Here is a 21,261-nt window from a genome sequence, read left to right as displayed (position 1 = left end):
AGGAGGAGGAGAAGGAGGATGATGATGGGTTCAGGTTTGAAAATCGTTTGGCGATGCGTGGTTTAAAACGGGTCGAAGAAGGACCCACCGCCGTCCAAAAATACATCTCATAATGGTTTCATTCTCGCATCCAAAGCAGCTGTAAGGCTAAGCGAATTCGGAGACTGAGTTGGGGGTGGAGGTGGAGGTGGAGGTTCAAAGGTCGACTAAGGTTCTCATTCTCGACGTTTCAACGTCACGATCCCTCAGCCTTATGCGTGTACGGGGTGTCCCATTTTTTTTTGGAAAATATACTCAAATATGTCGAAAACTAAGCATTAGATTGAAATATGTTTCGGCTTATCGGACGAGCATCCCAGTTTTTGGGTCCGGGGGACTCTGCTGGGCCCAATTTTTGTCTTTCAAATGGAACCTCATATTTCTTATCGCATTTTGTTTATATCTCATTGAAAAGTGAGTAAGTTTTACTCCTAGTCGGTTTTTTCGTTTTCGTCTTTCGAACAGGCCCAAAATCTGATCAAGTTCTACAATAAGCAGAATTTGAACAAACAACGCAAACAAGCACCAAAACACTTCTAAATGTTGAACAGTTCTTTTCTTTTTTTAATTATACCCAAATATTCACATATTGCCACTATTTTCACGAGAAAACTTCGAATAATGTTTTGGACTTGTTCGAAGACGAAAAGTAAAAAATAATTTGGAATAAAACTTGCTCACTTGTCAATGAGAAATAAGAAAATACGATAAAAAAATATTTCATTTGAAAAACAAAAGACCCAAAAATTGAGATCCTCATCCGATGAGCCCCCCCTTTCATATATAAAAATTTTACGCGAAAAAATTATTCAACTTAACACACAGTTTTCGATGTATCTAAGCATATTTTTTAAAAGAGGATACCCTGTATATCATATTTAATATATACACACACACACACACATATATATATATATATATATATATATATATATATATATATATATATATATATATATATATATATATATATGTGTGTGTGTGTATGTAATATACAGAGAAGTCTATTCAAGGATCGTGTAAATAAGTTGTATTATTTTTTCAAATTAACCATCCGACGAACCTATGTCATATATAATGTGAAAGTAAAAAAAAACTTGAGTAACAAAAACACTTTTATAATATCCCCTTCGGTTGAAAGGTCGATGAAACAATTAACCCCATCCATCCTGACTGACAAGATGACATATTGGAATTTAGCCGCGCGAAAACTAGAAACTTTTTTGCACCTTGGATTAAAGATATTTCTTATACGATGTGTAAAAAACAAATGCAAATTGAAAAGTGTAAGAGAGTGAGAGAGAGGTCTTCAGGTCACGATCGGTCTTGATTAACCATTTCAGTCCAACATTTCTCGTCTCAATATTTTATCCTGAATTTTGTTACCCCGAGGGTTTTTGGTGTCGCCTATCACGAATCTGAACTCTGAATTTGATAATTTCAAAATCCAAGACGGCGGATCAATATGGCGGATGTAAAATCGAAGGCACTATAAAAATTCGACGATCCTAGACGAAACTTGTTACTCGGGGGTTTTTGGGGGTTACACGAAGTAACAAATATCATTTACAATTCCAGAAAAACCGTGACAATTAAGGCTAGGACACGAAAATTTTTAATTTGGGAAGCCGAGAATCTCACTGTTACTAAACGGGTTAAAGGTGATAAATTGTTTTCTCTGCTCATCGTCTTTTACTACGATCAAATCTGTACAAGTTACGCACACAACGACTTAAAATTTATCCCGCTTTGAATGTGGCAATCGGCTATCCAGTCTTGTTTATTATTGCTATACCTTCGTATACCTACATCCGTTAAAACACGTCCGATATCAATCGTAATTTATGAAAATAAAAATAAAAAACAAAGGCAGTCTTATACCTAAATCGTAACCACATTGTACCTACATTATACATTTACATTTACATAAGCTACGAACGAATGTAACAGTATAATAAATATATAGGTATAATACACATGTACTCAAATTACATGCGCGTTACAGGTACCGTATAATAAACAACAAAAATTGATCGCAGCTGGTTTAATTTCAATAGAGAAAAATCACAAGGCAATAATCCCATGAATATTTATAGCGCGAGGAAGAAGAGAAAAATGAATCGCTGAATAGAAGATTATTACACACGAGACGGCAGCAACTACATTTTTTGTTTTCACATACCTTACGCCTGTGATAATATTTAATAGTTGGTAAAAAAAACGACGATTACCGTTTAATGAAAATGTGAAAAGATACGAATGTTTAACTTTTAAAAACTAAACGAATCTATAAATAAACCAATAAGCAAAATAAAACATTGTTGTATTAATAACGCATCTACATCTATCACCGCTACCACGTTATAAATTGTTACATTAAACGTATCTTCGATGTTAACTAATAAATAACAATGTTAATAATAAATACCAAATCGCGTTATATCGTGATTTTATTTTTATTCATTTCTTTGTGCCTGTAAATAAATACGTTCGACGATATTGGAAAACAAAAAAAAAAAAAACCGGGCATCACGTTACGTCCGATTTATACGCGCGTACGCTTCGTAAAAGAAAACCAAAAACTTGAGAAAAAAATAAAAAAGAAAAAGAAAGGAAAAGAAAAGAAAAAAAAAAAAAACACAATTCAAAGAATGAAAATAAAATGTAAATTATTCAAAAGTATGTGTTACACCTTCGTTATTATTAATACTATCGAAGATGCGAAGAGCTGATGTTCAATTCAACGTATGGTAATCTATTCGGCATGACGCGGACGTTGATACCGGTGTTTTAAATAATCTCAATTCGTCCCGTCCGACGAGCACGGCGCGTATATGATATTACACGTATACACGTCTGTACGTAGCAACTGTGGATACATAACGAAATGAATGTCGTACACATCGAAAACCACACGCCGTCTGTACGAGGAGTATGAACGGTAGGTTCGAAGTAAAGAAAAAAAAAAAAAAATATATAAAAAAAAAAACGTTCACATTTTTTCAAAGTTATACAAAGTGTAAAGGCAAATTTTTCCCACGTGTTGAAAATTGGAAATTTATCGCATGACGTTTGGTGCGAAGAAAAAGACGAAATAAAAATAAGGAGCAGGAAGAGACCGAAGTAGAATAAAGCACGAAAAGTACAGGAATAATATTCAAGAGAAGTGAGTTCGCTGACTGAAATGGAGGAATAGCGATATAAAGTAACAATAACGAATGGCGCTAAATTACTGCAAGATCCTGACAAAGATTTCCCCGTTGAAGAATATCGTAATGGTATAATTTATATATTTACTATAATGCAATGCTAAAGTGATAACGATGCGTACAATATCATTATTTAATATGTGTATACATAACGAGCCGTTTAAAGTTTTACGATAATAATAATAACAACAACAATAGTAACAACGACGACGAAGATAATAATATACACGAATCAACTCACCAGGCCGTTTTCCCGGTGAAATAGAACCTGGTATTCCGGCAAGCCTGAAAAAGAGGGAAAAAATGTTTCATCAAAATTCCGTGCAAAGATATTGACAAAAAAAATTCATCGTCGATTAAAATATTGTCAAGAAGTTTGATCAAAGTATCGAATTATACAATAAATTTTTGTGGTTCTAATAAATCGATGTAACATATTGATTGAGATTTTTATTTCATTAGACAGGATTTATTAAGAAATAAAATGTATTAGATCGGGTATAAAAAAGTAAATAAATAAAGAGACGGGCGCGTTAACGGATCAACATTTAATAAGATGCGAGAAGATACGACGAGTAACTTGAGAACGAATGAATGAACGAACGAATTAATGAATGAATGAGTAAGCGGATGAACGTATGAATGAACGAAAGCGGTTTTTTCGCATGCGTCAGGCGGACACAATGCGTGCAGACAGGAAGGAAAACGAGTGACAGGAATAGCGAACTTGCACGCCATGCGGTCTGAAAATTTCGCGATTCAAATATACATACTGTATATACTCGACTACATACTGTAGATAAATTGCAGATAGGCGCCATTATCAGCAACCGCAGTCGGCGTTGAAATAAGTGAAACTCGATTATTTCACGGCAAAGCGTTTTCCGTTTCTAAAAACGTTTGCAAATTCTTGGAGACAAAAAAAAATACAGCAAGATAAAAAACAAAAAATACATACAAGTGCGATAATATCCAATTTTTCAAATAATCTAAAATTTCACTTTCACTAGAATTGAAAAATGTAGAAAGTCGAAATATGGAGAAGTATAAAAATCGAAAAGTCAGAACGTAAAATGCCAAAATTTAGAATCGACTGAATTCGCCTCGATAATATGGAATCGTATAGATTGTATTGTAAATTTTGCTGTTCTATGTTTTGTTGCATAGTTTTGTATTTGGATTTTCTAAGTTTTGACAATTCTACGAATTAGATTTTCACATCTTGGAAAACTCGATATTTTGTTTCTTCTAAAAACTTTGAAACGCGTACGTAAATCGAGATGAGCAAATATTCAGCATGCTTATCAAAAAAAAAAAAAAAAATTCGACGATAAAAACAAAAGGGCGTAACCCCTTTTTTTATTTCCGTTCACAAAAGTTCTAAAAACTACCAAAACGCACAAAGAATTGAAATTAACAAAATTACACGGTGATGATGTCCAATTTTCTGAACGTCGATTATCCAAATTATCGTCAATTATCGGAATGATAAAAATAACAATAATAATTCTTACGCGATTATCGTAGTAGATTAATTTTTTCAATTTTTCCACAGTACCAAAAGTTCGTGTCATCTGGCAGCCCGTGCGACCTTTTTATTTTACTTGTTGAATTTACACTCGACTCCAAAATAGTTTAAAAAAAAAAATTTTTAGAATAGGTCATAGGTTTTACGGTTGAATTCGTAGCAGGAGGTCGTAGACTTAAGGTGTCGTTTACAACCTTATGCCATTCGACACGCGGTCACGTATGAGAGAGAGAAGGAAAGAAGGAAAAAAAAATGAAATAAAAGAAACGACTACGCGAGGCAAAAAGCTTTACGTCTAACTGAATTCGAAATGAAAGCGGGGCTGCGTATGAAAAAATTGCAAAAGCTTGCAGAGTGAGAAAATGAATGAAAAGTCAACGGAACGGTAAAGGATATATATGTATATATACGTATATATATATATATATATATATACTGCATTTGGCGAAAATATGAGAAGGTTGGTTGGATCCTTTCTTTCATTTATCACACTTGCACCTGCAACGACAGCTTGCAAAATCCCTGAAAGCTTTTCCCCCGCATGCAATATTATATTACCAAATCTGTCGCGAAATCCGCTCTCTGCATATAAAAGGTTAGATATATATACATAGTCTATACATATATATATATATGTGTGTGTGTGTGTGTGTGTGCGTTACTATATTGGTTATATTAATACACTGAACATGTGTAGGAATATAAAACGCAGATGCGCCCGGCAAGATAGTACGCTGGATAAAATCGGGTATAAGTGAGATGAGAAAATCTATGAAAAACCCATATAAACTTTCATATTTCTAAATTGTTATATCGTGAAGACGATATTAGTAAGGAAGAAAAATTTGCTTTCCTATCACACGTATGTAGAGAACACCATGCGAATCCAACCGAAGTCTGGACCTCACCATTTTTCGATTATCTTCAAAAAATTTTCTGCAACTGTCCAAAATCTGAAAGATTACTCGGAATTTTTTCAGATTTTTTATTCAGTTGGTTAATTGTTTATGAATATTTTACGTCATTTTTTTTTAAATTATCTAAATATTCTTATCCGAACATTTCAAGATCAGGTTAATTTATTTTTCTATTACCTCTAATTTTTTTTCAACCAACCAAGATATTGTTCGAACGGTGTGAAAATTCTCAAAACTTTTATTTTTCACTTGGAACATTTCTAGATCGGTTTCAATAAAAAGTTGACGAAAAAAAGCTGAATGTGCTAAAAAGAAAATAGTAAAAAAATAATTCCATAATGGAACCAGTCCAGCAATGTTCCAAGTAAAAAATAAAAGTTTCGAAAATATTTCGAGAATTGTCATACCGTTTAAACAATGTTTCAGTTAACCAAAAAAATTGAAAGTGCTGAAAAAACAAAATGAGAAAACATAATTATATACGCATTAAGTATATGGATGTACACATCATTAGGTCCAACATCGCGTCTCATTAATTAATTTTCGTTCACCTTTCTCATTTAAATCGTTAACAGCATCTCAATTTATGTATACATATATACTGACGTGTGTATTTATACACAGATATATTATAATAACTCGCTCGTCACGTGACGCGTTGTTTCTCGCTTGTCAAATTAATTATAGGTGTAAATTATATATTCCTGTACATATATAATATATATATGAAGGTAAAGTGATCGTTATAAAGTAACTCCTTAATTAATGTCAACGTTGACATTTTACCACCTGCGCTTAAAAATCGATATATGTGTATAATATATGTAAATACTGTAGTTATATACATAATATTAGTCGATAATTTATCATCTTTCGATATATAATTATACCTGTAAGAGGTGAAAAATAAAAAAAAAAATAAAAAGATTATGTTACACGAAATGCGTGTATCACGTGACATAAAAACTTATCAAGAAGAAGAAATAAAAAAAAATCTATGTATGATGTGAATAGATATTATCACGTGTGTACACAAGTTTTATAAAAAGTTAATAAAAATTGCTCTCGCGTTGTTCGTACCTATACATATATATATATATATATATTTGTCGTATAATAATGTACGTCACACTCGTTAAAGAAAACTCGAAATCTTGCATTCTCGTATCGTATACGTAATGACGAACAAAGCAGTGTGTAAATAACAAGATATGTCTTCCCCTATAATTTCAGGCGGTAACATGGACGTCGAAGACCTGGATCCGGGTGTCCAAGATTACGTAACCGACGAGGATTACAACGACGTTTTCGACGCAACGACAAACGGGTAAGAAAAAGAAAAACAAGTATTGCGGTAAAAAAAAAAAAAAAAAAAGAAACAAACACAAAATGAAACATATCTCGTCGTACGATATTTTTAGTTTTTCGAAATTGTAACGTTGAAAACAATTTCTCTTTTTCTTTTTTCCTCATATTTCGGAAATCATTGGTATTTCACGCATTTTTTAGCATGTTTTTAACTTTTGCACGCGTTGAAACTACAACGTGAGAAAGTCAATATTCGACACCATAGTTTCGGTTCAGAGAAAAGACGTGTTTTTTGTTCCTCCCCCTTAATTTTTCGCCACCCTCGGGGGCGCAGCGGCGGCGTTTCCCACAAGTAATTAGTTTACAGTATGAAGTAGAAGAGGGCGAGGATACGAAGGAGGAACGGAGAGTATAGGAGAGGAGAGGAGAGTAGAGGAGAGACCCCTGAAATATTGAATATAGGCCCGAGTGCCGAAGCCTCCTCCACCTTACTCCGCAACGCGATTTCCGTACGACCTTTGAAATTGCCTCGAATTTAGATTTCACACCCATGCGCGATGTACAACATTTGACGAAAGTGGCAAATATTTCCTCGATTTAAATATTTCACATTCGCGCAATTATGGAAATAAATGCAACACCCTCAAACTAATCGCGAACCGCGCTGTATTCGTAATTTCGTACAATCGAGGGATGTGTTTCATCGATCTGCGGTGCAAGAGGGTAGGAAAAAAAAGAAACATAAAAAAAAAAAAAAAACACAATCACCGAAATCGCAAATCGTGAGAAAAAATTAAAATTTTTCCACGTCGTAGAAATAAAAAAAGAAACAAGTGTCGACGGACGGAAAAAACACTGTTCGAAATTAATCACGTCGACGAGGGACGAAAAGGGATAGAAAAATGAAAATGGAGCGTAACTTTTGGGAACGTTTGTACGTTGCGAACCTATCGCCGGATTACATTGGATTTCGAATATGTATATACATCGAGCCAATAACGGATGCTCTCCGCACTTCCTTATTAAGCCCCGAAGCGATGCGGCGTCTATTCGCCCCTTCGGTTACGCGTTATAACATTTCAAACATACATACGGCTGCATGTATAACATGTACACATCGGTCTGTATGTACGCATAGAGCAGGGTGTTTTAGAAAAAAAAAAGAAAAAAAAAAAACATTTTCATTTTCCACCATTGAACCCCCCATAAAAAGTTTGTTCCGGTCAAGAGAAAGATTTTGCGAAAAAAAGAGCGTTTTACGTTACGCGGAAGATCGCGATCGGTTGAATTTTCAACTTTATAAATTTTTTTTCTTTTTTTTTTCTGAAACACAAGGGAGGACAAACTTCCTTCCAATTTTGTTCGAAATGTGTGCGAAGGGTGAAAAAAAAAAACAAAAAAATGTGCACCCAGAGTTTCTGCACCTAAAAAATAGATCGCACCGGAAGAAGTGGAAGGAAAAACGAGAATAACAAAAAAACTCCCGAGTTTTCTCTGAATGTTGTTTCTTTTTTTGTATTTATTTTCAAAAAATTCAAGTCTCACAGATTACATTGTGTATTATTCATATTAAAGAATTACAGCGTACTGTACGAATTATTTACGCAGTATGATAATCGCAATTCGAATCGTCCATTGGCTGGATGTGTTTTCAACGGTTAAAAAAAATTTAACGTTAAAATTTAGATAAAATCAGTTGTCGCGAAGAGGAGGAAATCAAAAAAAAAAAAACAAGAACAGGGCTGCACTTGATTTAGACATAAAAATATTGTTTAACGAAACGTGTTTCCGGTTATATCTGTATACGCGTTACTTTTCCTTTTGTTTTTTTTTTTTTTTTTATTCCATGCGTAAAACATTGTCAGTCGCGTTACCTTTTCCATTGACTTTTTTAACAAGCAATTTTCACGCCCCGCCTCGAATAAGTCACTTTGATGAATTTCACCGGTCATTACGACCTCGCCCAGTATGTAAAACATGCCTATACACGATATCTGATATTCATATCCGATGCTTAATACCAACCATTGCATAACCCGATCCCTATGTATGGGGCATTCCACGGTTAATTCAACTAGGACCTGAACCTGACTCTCTTAAATTTGGCCCAAGATTTTTTATATCGTTGCTCCAAATGTGCAAAGCATTCCAATATTGTTTCATATTTTTTTTTTAGTCTTTTCATTTCTCTACATAGATGAGATATAAAAAAAAAAAAAAACGAAACAAATACAAAATTGAATTAAAATATACATTTTCAATCACGATATAAAAAAAAAAAAAGTGCAATTCATTTGTTAATTAACATCGATAAAATTGATCAAAATTCATTTTCGTCAACGTTCTTCCGTGATAGATGAAGGAGAAAAAAGAAGAGCAATAAAAATAAATAAATAAATAAATAAACAAGCAGGCACCGACATCGAAATTCGAGAAATACTTGTACATACCGAATACATGACCTTTTTACGTATTCAGAGTAGGTACATCGGACTCTTTTACGTGACACTGCCTTAATTTCGTATTCTTCAATTCGTTTTATTTTCCCTTCCCTTTCCAATTCACCCTGCTTTTCTATTCTTTTTTTTTTTTTTTTTTTTATTTTCCTTCCAAATACGATCGTAGTCAACTTCTCTGATAAATACATTATATATATTATACGTACAACCGACAGACATTTTTTAACAATTTCTCTCTCTCTCTCTCTCTTTCTTTTCAATTCCTCTTATTTTTTTCACCCTCTCCAACTAACAACAACAACAATAATAATAATAATAATTCCACGATCATTCGATTTCATTGCGCGCCCTCACCAGCGACCCTCTTATTTTCCTCTTATCTTTTCACTCCCCCCCCCCCCCCCCCCCTTCACTTTTCCTTCCCGTTTTTCACATTCTCCTTTCTTTTCTTTTTTCCCTTCTCCCTCTCACCTTCACCTCCTTAACCCGTGGGCCCCTATAATACATATGTATATACAATATACATACATATATACGTATACAGAGGGGAATTACTGTATGCTATATGCATTATTTATGGAGTACCTACAAATGCCTAATCTACGTCTCAGACAGTATTTCCCCTCCCCCCTCCCCCCCCCTCTCTCGTCTCACCCTCACCCCTTAAAACGTACGCCTCTCTCACTCCTGCTGTCAGATTATTTAAAACAAGTTGAAAGGAGCCGCTCTCCCCTTTTCTCCCTTTTTTCTCCCTTTTCTCACTTTGCTCACTTGCTTGAAGAGGTGTGCAGGTGTTACGAGACACTTGCCTGTGTAAGGTATATAACAATAGACACCGTTAATGATACACAAGTAAAACGTTGTACACATGTATACACTTTCGTTGACAAAGATAAGCGAGTGAAAAAAAAAAATAAATTATCTCACTTTACAAAAGAGAACGATTCTCGAAATTTCCGTTAACTTTGCACCCTTAATTAATTATTTATTATTATTATTATTATCATCATCTTCACCCTCTAACGTTTAGAAATTCATTTTTTTATCTGTTCGATGGGGAACGTGTTACTAAAAAACATTATCAAGAAGTAGGAATATTTAAAGATATAACTCGATGATTGTTGTTGTTCTTGTTATTAATTATCTCATTATAACTGTATGACACTAACGATGTAAAATATGGCTGGACAGTCGCGTGATATTTCCGAAAACGTGCTCGAAATCGCTCGAGGAAAATTCTGCTACTTCTCAGGGCTTGAATGTTGATATTGTTATTATTATTATTACTATTATTACCGTCATAATTATCATTGGGTATTATACATTATTTTATTACACATTATTGGGTATTATATATTATTTTGTCAACTAAAACGTTGTTCAAACGGTTTGAAAATTCTTGAAAAATTCTGGAAAATTCCCCAAATTATCCGATTATTAATCCTGTACATTACCCATCATAAACACAAGCCTTGAGTGTAAAATCTTTCAAAGTCGACGCTAGTTTAATACCGTATTACGTATCGTGATACGTGTAACACGATGTATCCAATAGACTATCCACCAACCCTGTCAGCCCCAGGGAAAACGATCGCTAAAAGTAATGGTGAAAGGAGAAAATGAGAAGGGTAAGAACTATGGTAGTGGAGTATAAAGTGCGCCGGAGGATCGGATAATTTGAATAATTGAGCGTTGACGTTTGCGTTAAATTTCCTCGTGCACAAATACACGCGTAGATAACCATGCGGGGTGAATGGTATGCAACCGTACATACATGTATATGGAGCATTCCATGAAATCTCGATCAAGATTTTACGTCGATGTCTCGGGTTGAATTCATAATTTTTTTCTACAAAAGTATACGATGAAAAACGCGCAATGCAATTAATTTTCACAATTTTTCGACCCAGGGTATCTCAAGTACGATTGAAAAACTTTGAAAATTCAGAAAAACCTTTAGAAGATGGTGGTTTCACAACTTCAAGAGACGAATAAGAAAAATGAAAAAATATCAAATTATCATCGTTCGATTGCATTTTTGACGATAACGATGAACGCTAAAAATAGGTGTCAAAATTTTTTTTTGTTCATACTTCACAAGATAGTTCTGATTTTTTTCAGATTTTAGACAGTGGATTTTCTCGGTATCAAGTTTTTTAAATCATGCTTCCGATAAGCTGGTTAACGAAAAATTCTGAAAATAATTGCGATTCGAGTTTTTCGTCATCAACTTTCATACGGACAAAAAAATTATAAATCCAGTCTGAGACAACGACGTACAGTATCTTGATCGAGCTGTCATGGAATGCCCCATATACATATATACGTATACATACCTATATAAATATGTTAAGTATAGGCTGCGAAACGCGACTTTACATACCTGCAGCTATATTATTATACGATACATGTACGTATCATGTATTATACCATAAACAAGGCATACAAGACATTATGACACATCCGTGTGTGTGTGTGCGCGTGCTGTACATAACCTAGAGATATGTCTTAAAAAACCGACGGACAAGTATCGTTAATAACAGACTCGTATTATCGGCGAGCTTGCGAATCAACCGTTAAAATTGACCCTCAATCTCGAACGTTGCGGGTCGTTCAAGAATCGATATCGATCTCTTTGAGTCCCGTTTGACGAAATAAAGATCGAACAATATTGCTCCTTAATTTCACACGCTGATAATTCAACATTTGTTGCTTTATTTTTTTACAATACGTCACCACGTCAATTCGACCAAGATCTGAACCCTAATCGCGTGGATTTCGTCCGCGATTTTTTATATCGTTGTTACAGCTCGAAAAAGCATTACAGTTTTTTTTTTTTGCGGACTTTGATAATGATTGCGACGTTTTTTAAAATTATGGATAACTGCGTAAAAATAATTTTTTCAACTCGTTTTGATCTTGTTATTTAATTATCTGGATCCTAAAAATCTTTCCTGATACAACAACAATCTGTGAATATTAATTAAAATTGTAAATTGAAAAATCAAAATAACCAAAAGAAATTGATTATGAATTTGAATTTTTCTTTGGAATTTCAATTCAAGTTTACAGATGTATTGTATCAGAGAATACATACCGAACCCTGTATCTTCAAAATCAAAATCAACATTACTAGAAAAAATTAATTAATCGGTTGAAAAGTTGTTGAAAAAAAAATTAAACGCTGGTTAAAAAATTTTTCGTTTTGCGAAATATCGCGATCATTTTCAAAGCATCGTTATTTCAGGAGCTTTGGGAATAGTACGGAGGGTAGGATAAATCTTGAAAAAAAAAAAAAAAATTTGCAATGCTTTTCAGAGTTGGAACAACAACATAAAAAATCATGGACCAAATCCAAGAAGGCGAGAGTAGGTCGAATGCCCCATATATGCACGCATTATACGTACAAATGTTTATCGCGATCGTTGCAACATATCGTCGGACCGCTGTCTGCTGCCTGTTATGCTCGATGACTTATCGATCATAAGGGATATGATTTATATTCAATAATCACTCCTATCCTATCCACCTATACATATATATATCAATTACTATCTAGTCTGCTGAAAATCACATCATCAAAGGAATATTTATAAATAAAAAAAATTGTCATTATTATCAATGTATTGTGATCACGACGATGGTATGAAAAGATTGGTAGCCGCAGGCGAAACAAAAACCTTAGTTAAAATAAACGACGCAGCAAAATGAGACGTTCAATTTCCACGCAAACGTTTGATTTTCTTTTTACACTCTTTGTCCGCAGAACGGAAATTGACGCGACGTCGAGCACAAAGGGCGGAACGTTGAAATTCGTTCGTGCGCTGAACAACATGACGCGAGAATCCGGAGGGGTGGTCAACATGCGTTGCGAGGTTGTCGGCGATCCGCCGCCGAAAAAGATACGTTGGTACAAAAACGAAGCGCCGGTTGAAGAGGAGCCGGGCAGAGTGAGCATAAGGAAAATTCACTCCCAGGTAAGCGATGATGATCGAGGCGTGTCAGCGAACATGATGTTAAGATCTTACAAAAATCCACTTTCTTTAAAAACTTTCTTTTTCATAAACTACGCATATTCAAGTATATGCACAGAAAATTTCATGTCTGTTCAAAAAATATTCTCCAAGTTACGCGCGCAGATTTGCAAAGCGTTTAAAAGTGTTTTTGAAACTTTGAACGCGTTTTTCTCAAAGCTACGTTCTCAAAGCCTTGGAAACGACTGAACCGATCAGTCTTAAATTTTTTCACAAGCCTTACGAATACATTGTTCAGTCCTTGATCGAAGGTTTTTTCGCACCGATAAACATTTTCCACTTTACGAAGAAACGAAGGCGAAAATTTTTATATAAAATCCAATTTTTTTTTTGAGAATCCACCGTTTTGTTAAAAAATTACTGTTTTGCTTATTCCTTCGATTCAAGACCCTTATTTTAACAAATAAAAAATATCAGAATTAAGTTCAATGTTACCCCAATATGTTATATAAATTTTTATATTAATAAATTGAAATGCCTCTTCGTTAAACATCCCTGAATAAACACTTTTTTCGGCTTCCTGACTAGGTACAACCCCCTTAAGATGAGACAAAGAATGTTGGGAATTCGATCAACCTCTCCTTACTTATTTTCTTGTTATCAGGCGCACGAGCATTCGGCCCAAAACATCGCCGGTAGCCGTTTGAAGATAACGAGACTCGACGTTATGGACACCGGTTATTATTCATGCAGAGCAAACAACGATCAAGATCGTATACAGAGCGAGGCAATCCTCCAAGTAAAAATGGTCCGATACGGTGAGTCCTGTCATCGTCGTACCTAAGCTTTGCCATAAATATATGTTCCAAAAAAATCATCCATTCCACAAACTCGAAGGTATCCTCAACACGTTTCCTTCCTATTTATCTGTCTTTTTTTTAATACTTATTCTCGCTCCAAACTGGAGAAAAGTGATAAAAAAAAAAAAAAGCAAGAAGAACCGCGGAAAATGAAGGTAAGAAAAACCAGACCTCGAGGCAAGGTCCTTTGACGGGTCCATTAAACGCGTCCAATTTCCTGTACACACTGCACCCCCCACGTCAAAAAACGTTCCTTGAAGCTAGTTGAAGGATCAGGATCAGGATACGCGTTTATTGCAGCAGTATATTGAAACGTTGAAAAGATATCTTATAACTCGGCAGTCTAGCTATTGCGGTCTTACTAACACACTGCGCAAGGTACGTGAAGTGTAATGTACACGCAACGGTCGTTTGACGAGGGGGTTGAGGATATAATAAGGAGAAGGAGAAGAAAAAAGAGAGTGAAAAAAAAAATAGAAGAAATGTAGGGAACGAAACAGAAGTAAACAGAGGGAGCGAGGGGGATAAAAAACAATAAGAAGAAGACGTAGGGAAGAAATGAATCCTTGCGCTAGAACGAACTGCACCCTCGAAAATGATCGCGACGAAGGGATGAAGAAACGGGGGAACTTTTTAATTTCCTAAAAGTGCCAATATCAAAGTTTCTTTGCCTAAGCTCTTGTATTACATTATATACAAAAGTGTGTTACATTGTGTGTGTATAGATCACGAAGGGAGAGTTGAATAGAAAAGTTTTTACAATATCCGTACTGCATACCCTCCGCACTGAATGGGTTTATAAATCAGTTCATTCGTTCGACCATTTCGTCAATCCTATAACAGTAGCTCGTACCAATGAAATAATTACCTGCCACGTTCACGAATGTTATTTCATTCGTTCGTTAGGAAATAAATGAAACGAGAGAATTAGAACCGGGTTAGAACAATGAAAGCCACATATAACTGCACTTGGAAATGCAATACCTAATCTGTAAAAGTTACAGGAAGAAGGAACGAGAGGCAATTCGATATTAGATATACTTCGTTGCACACTTGAAGTGTCTCCGGTATGAGTTCGCGATAAGAAGAAAAAGATCGGGCATAAAACAATGGAATCTTCATGTTTTACGATTCCCTTGGTTTATGCATCCATATAAGTGGTCTCTTCGTGTCTTGGAGTGAGAATTCACTCCAATCATCGGGTGAAATTCAAAGTGATTTTATTCGCTCCAAGCGTTTGGAGTGGAAAAGTTCACTCTTAAAGATTGCGTGAATATTTCATTCCATCATGCGAGTTCTGCAATTTTCACTCCAATGATATTTCGAGAGTAGGCAGTAATCTTTCTTCGATATTCCGGTTTTCTACACTCTCCCGACTTCCGCAACTATAATAAACTGCGCAAAACGGTGGCAAGCACCGTGTCTGCTTCCACCCTACAAACTTCTGCTCTGGAATACGTAGTGAAGTAAGTTGCAATGAAACTCGTACGTCTTGAACGTCGGACTTGAACGTTCGTCTAATTGTGTCTTCAATTTTTTCCTATTACCATTTTCCCCTTCTTCATCTTTTTCTTCTAATGGTAATTACAATTACCGAGCCACAATCATGCCGCTACGTCCACGACGTGCATCGAGAAAAAGATTAAGAAATAAGAACCAAGCAGCGGCATTCGTCCCGGAGGCTGCACACCTGGTCTCAATTTGCATGTTAAATTGGATCGTGGGCGTCGTTCCTCGTTGCTGGTTGCATGTATCCCATATTCGAGCTGGGTATCATATCTTAATTACTCGACGCTCAGAGAGCAGAGTCGTTTAAACTCGCGAGCTATATCCTGTCTGTACTCCTCACACTCCTCATACACCGATCATATATAAACAAATTATACTTGATGCACTCACAGAATCCAACTTAAATTACCCTAACGAAAAACTGAAAAAAAAAACAAAAAACGGCATTTCCGATGATTATTGACGGTCAAGCAATGCATTCGTGTAACGTCAAATAAAACCTCAGTGACATCCGTTAACAATCCCCCCCCTCCTTCAAAACCCATTAAACGACGTTGAAGATAAATAGTCGTATCAAAAACGAAGCGGTCTTTTTTATTCCCGTTTAAAAAAGTGATAAAATAAATGTTCGAATGTGTCTTCTACGTTCGACAAAATCAAAATACGTAAACCTAAAATAGTGTTTTCAACTGGCTTGCAAGCAACTCAATTTTATGCAACCAAAATGCATCTGTGGTAAAGTGATTTTCGAAAAAAGAAGCTCGAATCACGGATGGGCCCAAGTACTAGAAATTGAAACGAAACTGACAATGAAGCGAGTGAAGGTCGGTAATGAAGAAGAAGAGAGCTGGAGTACGAGTACGAGAAAGACAAGGAACTTTTCAATTTAAACTAAAAGCTCGCGAAGCTGAAGAATACCTGCATGAAGAACGCAAACTGAAAGATCTCCTTTTGTATTTTACCGCACGTAACCACACGTAGCTACACAGATTCCGTAATGCCAAAGCCATAGCCTCAACTCCCTGCAACATCAATTATTCTACGTCTCCTCTTCCTCTCCCTGCACCATGCCATGCAGTGAGGCTTTGGCGTGTCCCGCATACAGATCTCTGTGATGACGGCAACAGAGAAAGTGCGACTTGATGTAATAGAAGTACAACAAAACACTACACGGTGTTATTCAAATTGTCCTCTGATACTGTCTTTCCTGTTCTTTGCCATTCCAAAGTCACCTGAAGAGTAAAGCGCAGCTTTGATTGATATCTGGACGTATGTAGCCGACGAAATTCGCCAAAGGGTAACTTGAACATACAACCAAACCGTGTATTATACCCGTAACCATGGTGTGTGGTAAAAAATCCGTACCAAACCCAAAGACGTTAAAAGTGGAATACTTCCGGGACCTAAGAAAAATTCAAAGACAGTTTCCAAGACTTTTGAAGGATAATCAAAGTTCAAGGACATTTGCAGGACCAATGGACACCATGATACCCTTAACCAAAATCACTGTCTGGAGTACTGCTACCGTTTGTTTGACAATGCTTGGCATTGAAGTATTACGAAGGGATAAATAAAATGATCCAAGAACCATGGAGTGAGGAGAGAGGCGAATCGTTGGGTTAATCGTTGTGGACGTGCCTTGAGGCTCCTCCAAGCAACATACCCTAGGTATAAACGAGAGCGAGGCTGGTCTCCGACGGAGTAAACCCGAGAGCATGTTCCGTGCAGGCGTGACCGACTCGGTGATCCTAGATAAGACAGGCTTTGCCCGATGCCCGGGTGACCCATGGTCGGGTCCACCTACGACGCCAAGTCGTGCCGCCTCGAGCATTCGTCGTTGTTCCGACATTATACCCACGTATTTGTGTATAAGTACAGCATCTACGACGCAAGGCAATAGCGAAGACGGGATAATATTTCTAGTACAAGTTTTGAAGAAGACGAGGATGAGAAGAAGGTTGAAAGACTACGGAGGATAGAGGTACTGGGAGGACTATCTCCGTTTATAGAAAGTGTCCTCAAACTAGAGGCAAATCAAGATGACGTTGCTGCAGCAAAAGTTCCACAAAGCGCCAATCACATTGAACCCAATTGAACCCAATTGAACCCTGATTGCTAAGCGCCAATCAGATTGTGACCCTTGTCGCTTATGAGTGCTATTCCGGTGACTCGTTGAACAACTGTTTGCCGCTTTTTGGGCCGATACTTTTTCAGTTGCGAACCCATATAAGATACTTCTCCTTGTCTCTACCATCCATCTAGCAAAGATGCAATATATACACAGAGACGATGGAGCTGTTTCAATTCAAGAGCGTAGATGGGTATACAGTTCACCGTGTTTCGTCTCAAGGACCCGTGCCGTTTACTCGACCATAAATTGTTCGGAATTTCATCGTGTTTGAAACTATCCTCGAAACTTGTAGGTATTTACTGACGGAGCGAAATGATTACCAGAGCATCGCCTCGTCTCTATATTTCTCTTATTTAATCGAGAATATGCAGGGTGATTATAATTCGCGGAGTTTGAGCATCGAAATATGTTTACCGACACAACAACGATACCGGAACGGTATCATAACCGAAATATCTGCGGCATACTTCGGACAACTTGGGATCTGCGATTTGCCCGAAAATCCGTAACTAGCCTGAGAAGGTAGCCTACGTGTACAGTATATGGTTAGGATACGTTACCAATGCGTGTTTGCGTAACTGTACTTAGCGGTACGTGACCAACTCCTTAAACATGTTGTGTGTTGAGTCTCTCGAGACTTCTTCCTTATACAATACACTACACCCAAGGCATTCCTGAATGTATATCTATAGATTTAAGTTCGTGTATATCCAAGGCTGGCCGCAGGACACCTGGTGGAACACCTGGAGTCCCATAAGGAGTGACCGCGTTGGGAGAAAAAGAAGGAAGGAAAATACCATCTTGGAAAAGACTGTCATGCTGCAGTTCGATTATCGTCAACGTGAATTTTTTTTTAAACAATTTCAACCGGGTATATAACAAGTTCGAAAGTATGATACGCTTATTAAAGAGCGTAGACCTCGACGTTGCGTATTAAGACGACGGTAAACCGCATACACGATTTTTATCACGCATAATCTTGGGTATATATTTCATTATACTATTTTCTCGGTTATACATTTCTTGCTCCTTTTTCTTTTCCAAGTTTTTGTTCTTCTAATTTTTTTTTTTCCACGGGGTGGGTTTACTTGAAGGAAACACGGTATATCCGAGTAGTAAACCGCACTGCAGTTGCATTCGGTCGACTTATAACCATGGTGTATAAAAGTATGAAATTACAACCGCAAAATCTACATAATGACCAGCCATATGCTAGGCTCGAGTTCATTCGTTCGAAAAATTGAACAAGTCCATTATATTATACATAATCGAGGGGTTGTTCGCTCATAAATTGGGTAACAAGCGATTTCGAGAAACTTCAAAGGATTTCATACGATTTCGTGAGATTTCGAGTGATTTCAAACGTTTTTAAAGCTGCTACTTGCAAAAGTGATTCGCTATTTCAACGAGTGAATACCTCTCCACACATAATGCATAATGAATCTGAAATCATCGATAAAATCATCCCTCGTGATCAGTTGAAATCCTTTTTGAAACCACCAAAAACGTGCGTTACAATTCCAGTAGTGTACGCGTATCTGAAAGAATTGTCTAGTAAAAATAACCATATTCCAAATAAAAATTTCAGTAAGATTTCGCGGTAACTGTAAAACGTAGTTTATTTAACTGCATTGATAATGACTACCCTTGCACACGTGAAAAAAGTACACGGTATCTGCTGAAGAAAATATTCAATTAAACTATACGAATGGTGGAAAATACTTCAAGGTCAGCCGATTGTTTCTATTGAATTGGAATAGCCGGATTTCCGACATCGCTTCTCTCCGACGGTGTACAAAATAATTAAAATGAGACCAGAACTTCGACCATCAGCCCTTCTATATACCTACCAATTCCCTCGAAGAATAGAAATGTTCCTGTTTACCAGTATTTAACTTCGTCCCCTTTTTCTGCCGCACGGCCATTAAACGGTTCATCGATTCCCTGGCTGGAATAATTCGGTATAATTCGTGCCTAGCTGCTGCTGCCTGCTGCTGATGTTATACCAGGATACACAGTGTGCAACGTAGCAGAGGCTTATATTCAGTGAAACGAATCCTGTAGGACGGGCGTTATGTGCTCGTACGATTCAACGGGATGGAAAAAAGATGAAAAAGAAGAAAAAGAAGAAGAAGAAGAATAAGCAGAAGAAAAGCTATCGGCTTATCTATATAACCCTCGGCTAAAACATCCCAAGCGAACGGACGCGGAAAGAGCAAAGGAGTATAAGGGATGAAACCGTCTTCTCGATGTGACACGGTCGTGCGGAAGATAAGATGTTAAGGGGTTACTTATATCTTTCTCCTCCTTATAGAGTATACCTCGGACAGTCATTTTTTTTTCTTTCCCTTCGTACCACGTCTGCTCAAATTTGGATCGAAGATCCCCGAACTTTCATCCCTTGATATCAGTTCCATAAAAGTTGGAACGATATCCACCAGAAACCAGCAATTCTCTATATTACCTTTCTAATGAATTGATGATTGGGTTTATCCCTTCTTTTTATATTTTCTCTTTAATCTTCAATTTTATACGATACAACTGACAAAATTACGATATTTACGATGATATGGAACTTGAATTCGAATAATCGAAGACCTTCGCAGACTTCCTCCCTGAATTTGAAAAATTCGTTATCAAGTGCAATTTGCAAGCAGCGTGATAAAGTGGTAGAGAAAAAACAAACAAACAAACAAACAAAGAGACCATTATTCAACGGAGTCTAGTATACCGCCCTGTTCAACACAAGCCTTGGTAAACGCAATCTCGAACTTGTATCTCCCCGCCAAGAGTCGAAAATGATCACCATTGCGTGTAACCGCGTTGTTATAGATACAAGATGTTGTTTCTCCGCCTTCTATTCCCACAAACCGGGCGCTAATGGCAACATGCCTCGACCATTTAACACCCGGACACGGCATGGCAAGGCATGAAAAGAGGAAGAGAAGAGGAGGAGAATCGCGATTAGGACGTGCAACGCTCGACGCCTATCAAAATTGTTTAAAGGGTGGCCCAGCCCATTAGGTGCGTGAAACGTGTATCGATAGTCGGTCTCGAGGTGATGCAGTGAAGCGATAACGAAAATTCTCTGGATTACAGTCGTCGCTAATTATCCGACCATTCTCCGTACTCTTGATATGTATGCATTCAAGAAACGATATCTAGTCAACTTAAAAAAGGCAATCAATGCGAAACAGTTGAAATTCACGTCGCATCTCCCACTTCATTGTTATTTGCCGTTTTCAATACAGAGATAAATTAGTCAACGACACCAAGTATAGCAACTATAAAGTACAACGAGAATATCTCGATTTTCTATTGGTTGAA

General features: G+C 36.6%; 2 protein-coding genes across 2 annotated transcripts in view; one reads left to right on the top strand and one right to left on the bottom strand.

The window, feature by feature from the left end:
• Nucleotides 1–21,261, bottom strand: part of LOC124299788 (uncharacterized) — a 111,445-nt gene that overhangs the window by 66,376 nt on the left and 23,808 nt on the right. The window contains exon 2 of the mRNA XM_046753146.1: nt 3,490–3,533. The gene's annotated coding sequence lies outside the window, so the exon portion shown is untranslated. The remainder of the gene's footprint in view (nt 1–3,489; nt 3,534–21,261) is intronic.
• LOC124299786 (tyrosine-protein kinase transmembrane receptor Ror) overlaps nt 1–21,261 on the top strand; it is a 127,547-nt gene that overhangs the window by 87,630 nt on the left and 18,656 nt on the right. Inside the window, exons 2-4 of the mRNA XM_046753139.1 lie at nt 6,927–7,020; nt 13,227–13,437; nt 14,099–14,252. Of these exons, the coding sequence (XP_046609095.1) occupies nt 6,927–7,020; nt 13,227–13,437; nt 14,099–14,252 (459 nt within the window). The remainder of the gene's footprint in view (nt 1–6,926; nt 7,021–13,226; nt 13,438–14,098; nt 14,253–21,261) is intronic.

The sequence above is a fragment of the Neodiprion virginianus genome, chromosome 3 (genome assembly GCF_021901495.1).
Source record: "Neodiprion virginianus isolate iyNeoVirg1 chromosome 3, iyNeoVirg1.1, whole genome shotgun sequence".
In the NCBI taxonomy this organism is placed as follows: Eukaryota; Metazoa; Arthropoda; class Insecta; order Hymenoptera; family Diprionidae; genus Neodiprion; species Neodiprion virginianus.
The sequence above is the reverse complement of the archived record's forward strand: the minus strand, read 5'-3'. Positions and strand labels throughout refer to the sequence as shown.